Source organism: Anas acuta, chromosome 1 (genome assembly GCF_963932015.1).
Source record: "Anas acuta chromosome 1, bAnaAcu1.1, whole genome shotgun sequence".
NCBI lineage: Eukaryota > Metazoa > Chordata > Aves > Anseriformes > Anatidae > Anas > Anas acuta.
In genome coordinates this window covers 130,520,350-130,533,280 of record NC_088979.1, presented here as the reverse complement: position 1 = coordinate 130,533,280, position 12,931 = coordinate 130,520,350, and the positions used below count along the sequence as shown (strand labels likewise).

The 12,931-nt window shown below is 40.2% G+C and overlaps 1 protein-coding gene across 7 annotated transcripts in view; it reads left to right on the top strand.

The window, feature by feature from the left end:
- The window catches only part of ITPR2 (inositol 1,4,5-trisphosphate receptor type 2), a 273,831-nt gene that overhangs the window by 29,509 nt on the left and 231,391 nt on the right, over positions 1-12,931 (top strand). For all 7 annotated transcript variants that reach the window (XM_068655998.1, XM_068655985.1, XM_068655992.1 and 4 more), the window contains exon 2: positions 6,302-6,372. Coding sequence is in view for 5 of the 7 variants with exons in the window: in XM_068655985.1 (XP_068512086.1) it covers positions 6,302-6,372 (71 nt within the window). In the remaining 2 variants the exon portion in view is untranslated. The remainder of the gene's footprint in view (positions 1-6,301; positions 6,373-12,931) is intronic.

Here is a 12,931-nt window from a genome sequence, read left to right as displayed (position 1 = left end):
AACCTATTGTTCATTATTGGTCGGCTCCTTACTAATATGACTGGCACCTCTCTTCCCGAGCAGTTACTGCGTGCTGGGATGTGAGGAAGGCAGGAGAAGCTTTGCAGGCGAGAGCTCAAGTTAGGAAAGGAAGAAGTGCTTTGGGCGGAAGGTGCTCTAGAGGAGTGTTTCAGATAAGGAGGCTGTATGTGTGTAGGGATGGCTGTGGAAAAAAGGAAGGGAGGCTTTGAGGGCTCTTTTGCTCATGAGGGTGTTGAGGTTGTGCCTTTGGGACATAACCTCAGCATGATTTGTGAATTGATGCTGAACAGAGATCAGGCTTGGCTCCACTCGCGATTAAAATGTCCAGCTTCTCTTGCTGATATCTCTTGTCAGTGTTGTCCCCTCCTCCTGATGTTGTGAGGCCTTACCCTGCTGAGAAAATCAGCGAAAGGATGATACTGCAGGAACAAAGAGTGAAAGCTGAGTGACTGAGAGAGGAAGTGTCTTCAGTCTAACACACTCTAGGTTTATTTATTGAGCTTTTTGAGGGATAAAATACTCTACATATGTGTAAAGAGTACCAAGCTCAGCTCTGCACATCCCCGTGTTATAATAGACGTCAGTAGTTGTGTATTTTTTAAAAAGTTAGGCACAAGAATCTGCATTCATGTAGTTTTATATATATATATATATATATATATATATATATATATATAAGAGTTTATATGCTAGTATGTTTTGTCTCCTCTTGTGTGTTATTTTCTATATTGTTTTATTTAGTAATCTTGGCTACAAAAAGTGAAAGTCTTGCTCTTTTTGTAGGATGAGACAAAACTTTCAGGATGGTATTTTTTTAAATTGAAGGCACAACTCTTCAACTCTTCAGATTGACGATACATGAATATAGACTATGTGACTGCTGTCTTGGACAATCTAAAAGGCACCTAACATGAAAAAGACCTAAAATTCATGAAATCCATCATCATCGCTTTTCTGGCATGGTATCTCTTCTCTTACAATGTTTTTTGTTTTACAGAATGTGATTGTATCTCAGTAGTAATTTTAAAATAACTCATCACTGTGAATAATTTTTCTAGGATTGTTGCTATATGACTATTCCATGAGCCTTGTGCTATACCTGCAAGTTCCTAGAAACCTTAGGTATATTTAACTTTAGCTTGTGTTAGGTAATCTGAATGGCTTGTAGAACTTGAAGGCTCATTTAGCATAAATGATTCATACCTGTAAACCTGTCTACCAGTAGTCTTTTATGCCAACACGTCTGTCTTACCAGTTACACTTCTACCCTATAGTCCCACTGCTCCCATTTCTCCAAATATAGTTAAGACACACTGGCCCTATGCATACGCATTGTGTTTTTTAAATTTTTTTTCTTTTTTCCTGAAAGTCCCTAGAAAAGCTGCTTCTGTACCCAGAAGAAAGATGTAGTGGGAATTACCCCAAGTTATTGTTCTGCTGCTTCTGTCCAGTGCCTAGGGAGTGGACCATTTGTAGAAGCTGTTTGAAAAGCTTGAAGGTGATATTAGGCAAGTTCTGAATGCATAGCATCAGGAAATAGTGTTCCTGTCATCTTACTGCTGAAACACCACCAAACACAAGTGGCAGTGTGTTTAAAACTGCTCATGAATATGTTGCAGAAAGGTGTCACCTTACAGATGGAATTCATTGCTGCAAAATCGTGCCAAACTGAATGTGTCTAAACATGCTTGGTTTTGCATGTGGAGAGAAAGGACAGATTTTACCCCACCAGATGGTGGTGGGAGATGAGGGGAGAGGAAGATGACAATTCCTTGTTGTGTTGCAGTGTCCTGGCAAATTGTCCAGAAGAGGCCTACTAAGACAGTGAAGGGCCTAGCGGGGAAGATGTATGAGGAGCGGCTGATGTCACTTGGCCTGTTCAGCCTGGAAAAGAGGAGGCTGAGGGGAGACCTCATCACAGTCTACAGCTTCCTCACGAGGGGCAGTGGAGGGGCAGGCACCGATCTATTCTCTTTAGTAACCAGCGATAGGACCCGTGGGAATGGTGTCAAGCTGTGATGGGGAGGTTCAGGCTGGATATCAGGAAGAGGTTCTTCACTGAGAGGCTTGTCGTGCACTGGAACAGGCTCCCCAGGGAAGCAGTCACGGCACCAAGCCTGTCGGAGTTTAAGAAGCGTTTGGACTGTGATTTTAGTCACATGGTCTGAATTTTTGGGTAGACCTGGGTGGTGCCAAGAGTTGGGCTCAATGATCCCTTCCAACTCGGGATATTTTATGATTCCGTGCTTACCAGGTGAGCTGAAAGCTGCCTTTTTCCCTCTGCCTCCACTGAGAAGAACCACAGAATCATTAAGGTTGGAAAAGACCTCCAGTATCATCTGGTCCAACCATCACCCTACTACCAATTTCACTCACAAAACCATGTCCCTAAGCACTAGGTCCAACCTTTCTTTTAACACTCCCAGGGACGGTGACTCCACCACCTCCCTGGGCAACCCATTCCAATGCCTGACTGCTCCTTCTGAGAAGAAATATCTCCTAATTTCCAACCTAAACCTTCCCTGGTGCAACTTGAGGCCATTCCCTCCAGCCCTATCACTAGTTACCTGTGAGAAGAGGCTAACCCCCAGCTCCCCACACCTTCCTTTCAGGCAGCTGTAGAGAGCAATGACATCTCCCCTGAGCCTCCTCTTCTCCAGACTAAACAACCCCAGTTCCGTCAGCCGCTCCTCACAGGACTTGTGTTCCAGGTCCTTCACCAGCTTTGTTGCCCTTCTCTGAAGCATGCCTTAACTTCTGGACATTGTTATAGGTAGCTTTATTTCTTGTTAAATGTGACTTTGTACAGTGTAGCATGAGGTCTTAATGACTTTAATACCTGCTTGTCCATGAGGTTGTCTGGTGAGTGGCATAATGAGGAACTGCCCTTAGTTCCCCTGCAGGGAGTGGAAAAACTTTCACTGGCTTCAGTGGGAGAATGATTGTGGTAGCTAAGACCAGCAGTCCCATGAACGTTGTTACTTTCAGACCCTAACTCTGCAATTACTGTATACAAAGGGGTATGCGTAAAGGTCCGGTGCCACAGTTGTTATTTTGACTTCTCTAATGATTTATCTGAGGCACCACTAAGGTACTGTACAACTTAATTACTGCAGATCTGCAGTGATTACTTAAAGCATTGTGCATAAACCAGATATTTAGGGAGAAACTTGCACAAATAAAATCATGCCATACACGTGCAGGGAACTTGTTTGTCATTTTTGTGCAGCCACCATTAAAAATTGAAATAGTCATGTCACATCTAACATGTAATAAATGACAATAGGGAGCACAAAGCAGTTCTGTTTATTTGCAGTCCAGCAAAAGAATGAAACCATTAAGCCCTTTGAAGTTTGCCAAAGCTTTTTTGATGGTACAATGGCTTGAATATTTGTTTAATAATTTAGATCAGTATTTAAATAGATAGCACATTTGATTGTATAACATAGTAAACTCTTCCTTTATCAGCAAAGTCTTACTTTGTGCTCTTTGGCCTTCTATGCAAAGCAGCAAGTAAGTGATGATGGAAGGTGCTGCATAGTGGCATGGTGGAAGCCGCAGGTGCCCAGGATGTTTTGTGGTCAAGTCTGTTACTTGATTTCCCACCTCAAATGAATTGTTTGCAGGCTGCATAGGCCATTAATGCAGCCACCTACCAGACTTTGGTAATAAACCAACATCTGCTCTCTGTCTTGCTTTAAAAAGTGGGGTTTGAATATTATGAATTGTGTATTCAGGGGAAGTGCTCTGTGTTTGAGAAGCCTCTTTCTGCTGAGAGTCAGAGGCTGAAGTCCTTGCATTGTGTGTGGTACGGAACTCGGCTCTCGCTATGCCACCGTAACAAGTACCTCTGCAGTAAACAAGTAGCTCCTGAACTCCTCGGAGTACCTACTCCTGGAACACAGGATGAATATCGTCATATGAAAATGTTGGTGATTAAATTGCAGGAAGACTGCTGTACAGACAAAGCAGTGCTTTTTTTTTTTTTTTTTTTTGGTTCTGTGTTGCAAGACATTTTGTGGGAAACAAAAGTGTCAGAAACTGAAGCACTGAGCAAGAAGGACTCAGGAGGTGGTGTTTCTATTCTGTCACACATTCGACTGTCCTGCCCCATGCCAATTAATCTTTCTGAGCTGTCATTTCCTGTATATAGGATGGGAGCAGTAGCAGTTCCTTCCTCCTTTGTCTGCCTTGCCTGATGTCTTTGGTTCCTAATGACTGCAGAACTAATTTATGGTACTTATCTTTGCGCCTTTAGGCAATGCTGAAATGAAAATGTCTGATGATAAGTATTTAATGTCTGTTTTCTGTGCCTAGGATGTCCAGAATATATTTGAATTCTGCAGCTGATCATTTCAGAGGGAATACAGGATCTTGTTTGTTTTTCTCAGCACCAGCACTGTGTTTTGTGTATGGCTTTTGTTATGGCGATGTGGTGCCATGATGAACGTTTTGCATTTTATCCATGGTTAGAGCTGTCACTAGGGTACACAAGATGTCACTAAGGAACACAGGATTTTCCTTGTGAGTCACACAGCTTCCCGCATACTGTCCTCCATCCTGCCACTGTTTAAGGGTTAAACCTTATGAGTTCATTCAGACAAGCATTAGCAGGATTTCGCAGCCGGGGAGTACTTCTTGACATTAAAAACTCTTGGCAAGGCTTCTGTAAAGCATTTCAATGTTTATCCTTCTGGAGTCTCCTGTTTTCAGAAAGTCACTGAAGCCGGTGAAATTTGAAATCCAGCTACATTTTGAAATTGCATCCTATGAGAGGTTTCAAGCAGCAACTCTCAGCAGATGCTGCTGTGATAACACATGGTAGGGACGGTTCCTGCCTTACTAGTGGGTGCCCAGAGGAATAGGTGAGGACTGGGGCTGGTGGGGAAAGGCCAAGGGCGTCTTGCTGCTCCCCTGCCTTTTTGCTTCAGTCCTAGTTACTCTCTGTCACTCCTTTAAAAACAAATCAGGCAGGATACTGTCAGGAATGATGTAGGTAGTACTGTACAGTCCTGACTTGGGGCGAGAGGAACAGAGGTAGTTCTGTCCAACCTTGTTTTTCCTGTGATTCTAGGTTTTAGATGCTGCTTACGGGAAGCTTTGGTCTATTAGCTCATACACAGAGGGCATCTTGCAGGAGTGATTCTTCTAAATCCTGCTCTCCAAACCTGTCTTTGTTCTTGCTAAGCCCCAAGGTATAAACCTGTGCAAAAAACACACCTACCTGAGGGCCATGGCAGGCTGTCTCGGGCTCCTGTAGCTGCCCCTTCTCTTTTCTCTTCTCACCGAAAGCTTGCAGTTGCAGCTAAATATGTAACAAGAACTGAGCTGCCATATTAGGGGTACAAAATTCACGTGCATGCTGGGAGATTGGTCTTGTGGTGCCAAAACCTTCAACTTGAGTGAAAACTGAATGCATCTGTTGCATAACTTTGATGAACCCAAATTACACCTTTTCTGGCAGTTTCCCACAGAAAATGCTGCTAAGACTTTTGTGCTGAATGGCAGGGCAGTAGTGTGTCCTTAAGCATGATTTTCCTGGTTAATTGTTTGAAACAGGCAGATTATTTACAGGGTACTTCCTGAAGGGAAGCTGAATTTATGTTTAGGAAGTTCTGTGATAAGATTAACAATTTTTTGTCTGCTAAGTGGGGCGCTTAATCTTTTTGAATTTTATTGTTTATTTAATTCTAAAGTGTTGTGAGAAACGTATTTAATTTGTTATTTATATTTTCTGCTGTGGGTTAAATAAACGCTTATTCATTCTACCAAAGGAAAATTTGGTCCTGTGAGTTTTGATCTGAGCTGAATATTGATTTCAGGTGCCTCCCCTGGAGGAAGAAACCTGGAAATTATGAAGAAGATTAGCAGAATGTTTGAAGACTGTATTTCAAGGTGTTATATCAGACTCTGGATTCAAATTCTAGCTACAACAGTATTGTGAAACATCAAGTCCTTGGTGAACCCTTCCTGCATGTGCTGGTTGCATAGGGAGGTTGACATACAATCTTGTACCCACACAAAAGCTGCTTACCCTGCGTGCTTTTAAAAGTCTTCAGTGCAGATACAGGGATCTGTGAGCAGTGGCAGGGTTATGGCCAAGCTAACCTGCTTGAACTTAAATGTCCCTCCTTGTGTCTGAAAAACTGTAGCTTCAGCTTTTCAATTAAATTAGAAAAATGTGTGAATTTCAGTACCAAAGATATGACATGTTTGCCAACAACATACATAAATGCAGACATATATGTTTTAGTAAATGTAACAACTTTTGTTTTTCTAGGTTAGTGGATGACAGATGTGTGGTTCAGCCAGATGCAGGTGACCTTGCCAACCCTCCAAAGAAGTTCAGAGGTCAGTAACTCAGGATATATTTATGTGTGTGTGTGTGTGTGCGTCTGTATTTATTGATGCCTGTTCTAAATTTCTGGGCAAAGATTTGCATTGCCAGACAGGTAACTTCCTGGAAGCCTTGGTGGTTTGTGAGTATATTGCTGAAGTTTCAAGCTGGAATGTGAAAGGCCAGTTTCGAGAACTAAACGCCAGATCAGCAAAGGCATTGGGGTAGGCAGAGATTACCTGGTGGTAATCCAAGAGCCAGTTACTCTGTTTTGTCCACTGAATGCAGATATCTCACTTTGTGACCAACTCCTTGCTCCTCCAGCCCTGCTCTTACTGTAAATGGGAAACAAGCTCATGAGGTTCACAACTACTGGAGTTGCTGCAGTTTTTTTTTTTTTTTTAAGATAAACCGGTGTTATAAAGACTACCCCCGTTATTTTGTCAGTTTTTTGTTTTGTTTTCCCTTAAAACCATGTCTTGTTTTTCTCAACTTTTTTAGACATGCGCTTGTAGATTAGATGTGGATAATTCCACTGTTTTGCTTGATGGAAAAAATAACAAAGCACTGACAACATGCAGTTTCTACTTCTTGAATGCCAAAAATACTCTAGTGGTATCAGAAGTTCTCTGTGTTTATATGCAGGGAAGGAAATAAAACCTTTCAGGGTCTTGTTTGTACTTAATTTAAGCCATCAACTCTAGCTGCACGAAAGTGGAGACTTGCTAGCCTGATCCAGACTTCTGTTGGCTTAAATAGACCTTGAATCACATCTGTTACAAGGACAGTAATAGCTTTCCTGGTTTACAGCAAATAAAACACATTTCATGCCCCAGATCATCACTGATTGTGTCTATTTCAAGGGGTGAAACAGAGGTTCTTAACCATATTTCCAGGGTTTATTGCAAAAAAAGAAAAAAAAAAAGTGTTTAAAGCATTGAGAGACTAAAGCTCTGTTTTCCCGGAGTATTCAGAGTTTATTTTCCATCACATGTTCAGGAAACATCACCTGTTGGTTCCAGTTCCAACATTCAGCACGTCTACAGATCTTGGAAATTGCAAAATGAGGAAAATGAGGGCATATACTTAGAAACTAATAGTGATAAATCTCAGTTACTTGCACAACATCATGAAATAACTTCATAGCAGAGATGGGGATAACATCTAGTTCTCCAGTGTGGTTTTCAAGCTACCTAGCTGTGATTACATCTTCTTACTGTCTGAAAATATATGTTTAATTCACAGCTTGAATCTTGCATAAAATTTCATATGGGCATTCTTTGTACAGTTCTCTCGCTTCACCACCCTGATTTTGTCCCAAAGTAGAACATACCTAGGTTTCTAGATGAGCCAGGAGTCACTGGAAAAGATTTGCATGTGATAGTGCAATTGCAAAAAATGCCTGCAGTTGAGGAGATAAACAGAGGTTAAAAAGACAACCTTGAGTTTTTCATTGTTTAACTTTTGAGTGCTTGGTTTTATAACTTCAGAAGTGTTCTTTTATTGTGGTTGTGATGTTCTTTCTTACCTTGGAAAGACGAAGGAAAAAGGTGATAACATTCTTTGTTGAGTTTTCCCTCCCAAAACATTATTTCAACAGCATCAGGAAGGATTGAGCTCTTTGATCCAGGGTGCAAGGTTTTTGAAATCTCAGCACTAATGGCATGTCACTAATGGTGGCAGTAGTACATATGCATGTAGATCAGACATTGGAAGGGAGTGAGACACAGAGAAAACCTACAGCTGTTCTTTGCTGGTAGGGGAATGCAAAGACTGTGCTCCTGAGTTGCATCCCAGCCACTTGCAGGGGAATGTTTTCTATTAGTTGTAGACAGTTTTGGCTGTGTTCCTGTTGTGATGTTGTTCTGTTGTTTTCATAACACATCACTTTACCTCTAGTTCCCCTTACTCCTTCTCCCCAGCATCCAAGCTTTCCTTTCTTCTAACTCATGTATACAGTTCTTGGGATCCCTTTCTTCACCTTTCTTCCCACCCCCAAATCTTGTTACTAGCTGTTTCTCTCCTCTTCCTCACTGCTGCCTCTTAGCTCTCTTTGGCTCCAGCAGTCTCTCTTCCTGTCATTCCTTATCCCTTTCCGTTTTAGGGTGTGCCCATACCTGACAATTTTGGAGTGGCTTGCCCAGCTTGTGCTGGCATTGTGATAGCATGTGAATTTGGCTGAACTGCAAGACCTGCAGGAGAAGCTAAATCAGTGCAAAAGTGATTTTTGTGGACTTAATAGATGCAACCCACCATGCTGTAACATCATGGCTATGTTATTAGTGCCCCACCTAGCATCTAGTAGCATTTTCGTACATGACTAGTGGCAGTCATGGAAGGGCTGCAGCAAAGATAAAAACTGTAATTGGTTGTCTTCTTCTTTGCTATACAAGTCTAATCCTAAGGACACTGGGAATAGCAGGGGTTTTGTTTAGAACACAGTAGAGACTCTCTGTCTAATTAGAATTTAGTGCTTGCTGCCACAGAGCTGCACCTTGGGACTTTTGCTCTGCCCGGGCAGTCTTGGGATAGATGACACTCAGTTTACAGTGAGGATGACGTACATACCTGCAACAGCCTAGATCAGGTAGAAGCTATGAGATGGAGGCAGGTGGTGAGTGTATACAGACCTCTGAAGAGTATTTTAGAGCTGTGCCCTAATAATCACCTATGAAGCATGGACAGTACAAAACTTTTGAGGACTGGGAACACTGTGACAATTAGATGTCTGTATTATAAGGCCAACCACAGCACATCTCTACCACTCTGTTAAATTTCTTGTTTATGCTCAAAAGCACCAATGCAAAAGAGCTGCTAAAAGTTCTTCATATAAACAAGAAATGTAAGCAAAATATATGCTTTTCTCCCTAAGAATCTGCTGGGAAATAAAATTCAATTAAAATCATGAAGTTAATAAAACAAACAAAAAAGACTTTAAGTAGGTTCTTGACATAAAAAGATGACTTAGGCGGGGATGATTAATTGAACGATTAGACATAAGTAACTAAAAATAGCATCTAACAGCAGGAAGAGTAGGGCCTCTTTAGTAATAGGAACTGCTGTCTTTATGGTTTACAGTGTTTTTATCACTCATAGTTGAAACTGGCGTTGATGTGAGGTTTGAGCATGACCTACAAGTCAAAGAAGTATGAGAAAGGCATGTTTCTAACAAGATGTTTAGATTCTAAGGACTGACTCTGAAAATGAACATCAGAGGACTGTTTGCTCTTTTTTTGGTAATATTTTATCTATTCCGCCTCCTTCCTCCCTGCCTCCAAAAAACGACAAAAAATTTGTGTTTTCTAACTACTTGTAACCCTCTGAGTTCACTCAGAGATCAAATATAGGTACAGAACTGTTGGTCTGAACTGAAAGCCAACGTAAAGAGATGTCTCAAAATAGCAGTTTCATTTTTGTTATGTGTTTACTTTTTTTTTTTTTTTTGAGTGGGTGGTAGCTATTCTAGTTGTTTCAGAACATCCTACAAAACAGAGTATTGTTAAACTAAGGAAAGCAATGGCTCCTTTTCATTTTCTGTCCATATAAAGAAGCTGTGTTCCATATTTCCCCTTCAGTTGCACTGGAATGACTCTGGAGTGGCTTTCTGTTCAACAGTGCAGATTTGCATCACTGTAAAGGAGGGCAGAATTTGGTCCAACACATGTTTCCTGAAGTCTGTTGAAAAAAAAAGAAGCATTTGCTATTTTGCAGTTGAATTTAAGGGACTGATGAAGCCAGGTGCTTCTTGTCCTAATTCTATCTGAAGTTTATGAGCTAAAGCACTTAGTGTGATGGTGGGAATGTTTTCCACATTGCAGGAGCAGATTCACTGTTACTAGGAAGAATAGCATGTACAATAAATCATGTTCACATGAAGAAAAGGCATATCATGAGCAACAGAACTGCAGGTTTCTCTAAGCTGTGACCATAAGCACATTTTAGCTTGATGTTGTTATCTCTGGTGGGAAACAATTTCATCTTCCACGGTCTAAAATAGCTCTGGTAAGACCTGCTTGTTGGTCAAATGTAGCAACTCTGAAAAAGGAGCACAGGACTCTTTTCTAGTTCGAATCAAAAATGACTTAAGTTCTTAAACTGATTTTAAATTCTCTGCATTTCATACTTCCTTGTCTTGAGGCATCTGCAATGTAGTCAATGTTTGAGTTACCAAATAGGCGACTTCTTGCTTTTGTCTTGGTGTTTAGTCTGTTCCTCTTCTACTTCTCCTTTCCTCTTTCCATCCTTTCCTCTGCCATCTGCTATTTTCTTCTTTACTTGCCTTCTCCTACATCATCGTGGTTTGTTCTTAGGTTTTCTCCTTGTTTCAGTTCAATAGACACTTTCATTTTCTTCTCAGATTCCTGATTGCTTTTTCCGTTGTCTACCTTATGATTCTTCATGGCCCCACTTCTTCCTCCTTGTTCCCTTGTATTCCTCTCTTTCCATTATCATGTCAGCTCCTTTTAGCTTTCTGTAATTCCTTCAAAACACGTAGATTGGTACACACTTCGATTTAATAGACCTACCACTTCCCATTTGTCATTCTGCTGCATTGAGTAAAGCCATAATTTTGCTAGTTCTCCACATAACTGAAAATCTTCTGTGATGGCTAAGAGTTAAATTTCTAATACCATAACTGAAAATCTTCTGTGATGGCTAAGAGTTAAATTTCTAATACCTTACCAACAACAAAAAAAGACAATGACAAATACTGTTCTAAGCCATCCTTATGCAATATCAAGAAACATTTAAAAGGTATAAGAGGAGTTCTTCTCCTTTTCAGAAAAGTATAGTTGTTTTTTGTTCAGAGGACGTGCTGTATATGTTCTACCCACTATTACCTTCTTTAAATTTTGTGCACATTTGCAGGATTAGACATATGGGCAGTTTGGTGCTGAGTGCATCCACTCTGGGAATTGCTGCTTTCCATCTTTTGGTAGTAAATTAATAAATGCCATTTTTTTTCCTTATAAAATAAGTAATTGATATATCTCTCCACAGTGATAAATTGTCATATTTTCTTACTTTCTAGCAAGCCAAGGTGTAGTATAGGAGGGTAAGGTTCATTTCTCCCCCTCTGCAGCCCGGGAGAGGAAGAGTGGAGTTCCCTATTCTTTGCATTTTGTAAAGAAAACATATTTTATAATATTTTATTCATTTAGAAATATTTATTTTTATAAGCATTTGTACATTTTTTAAAAAAAGTGTGTGTGGGGAGGAATGGGAGATTTTTTTTCTATCTTCACTTTGTGCATAGGCAATTCAGATTTTGCTTTTGGAGGTATGAAAGAATTGATGGAACTGCAGAAATTAAATACATGAAAGTTTAGTAAGTGAAACTGGCTGATACTTTTAAGCTGTTTGCTTTAAAGCAATTTGCTTACTTTTCATAGTGCCTACTTAACTTGTGTCCTAAGGAAGAGAAGCATTTATGCAAAACTCCATAAAGTAAAGAAAGTTGCTTTCAGTTTATTTTCTTTCCTGTTCATTTAAACTATAGCTTCTGTAGAGCAGGAACTGCTTTTTTTTTTTTTCCCTGATGTTTAGGATCACAAAGCTTGAATATAGTGTTCTACTGTTGCTCTCATAAAAGTAACTGTAAAAGACCAGAGGAAAAAAAAATCAACAGGTGAACTATTTTTAATGTATCTGGAATCTGGAAAAAACAAACAAACAAACAAAAAAACCCACCTTGTATGGAAACAAAGAGTACAAAGAGTATGACACAGAGTATGAGTTTTTTTCTTCTCTGAAATTAAGAAAATAATAATAGTTTTTAAAATAAGTTCTTGGAAGCACGACTTTTAAGCATAAGATTGAAACTCAGGAAGACTTTTGCAGCATGGTTGTAGATTTAGCTATGTGGCTGAGGCTATGTAGCACCTGTTGTGTCTCCATTTCTTTAACAAGTATCACTGGGAAATATTCACCCAACTTTGTGAAAAATAAACCTGCAGTAATGATTATGTGGCTATATATGTGTTGCATTTCTGTGCAGTGTAGTAGTACTGTGCGTTGAGACTCTGCATGAAGGTGGGAAGCTGTGTGTTTACTGAAGTAGCAGGATGTGTGTGGAGTAACTGAGAAATGGAAACTGGTCCTATAAAAAGACAGTACAGTTACTTTAGGAAAGTAAGTATTTCAAGATATGTTCTGAGAAGGCACATTAATTGTAGACTGTTACAGAAAATAATAGCTGATTTTTTGTCCTATGATCTTCTTCAACATATGGTATGACTTACCAGTATGGGTTATTTTTTTTTAGTTGGGGTGGTGGTGTAAATTTTTTTTGCCTTCTTTGTTTCTGATCAGAGTATTATAAAAGTTATCCAGAGGGTTTTCATGTACTCTGAGCTGTGTAATAGAGTTCTCATTGTAAATGTTCTCCTTTGAATGAAAGTAAGTATCTCTGCAAGGTGACAGGGTTTGCTTTGATAAAGATTTGTAACTTTTTCTTCTAGGAAGAGCAGCACAGGCCTGTGATTAGGGAGCAGACCAGTCAGGCCTATTGGTGAAATGTCAGGGAAACTTCTACTGCTGGTGGCCTCTCTGTGCAGATTTTGCTCCTATGGA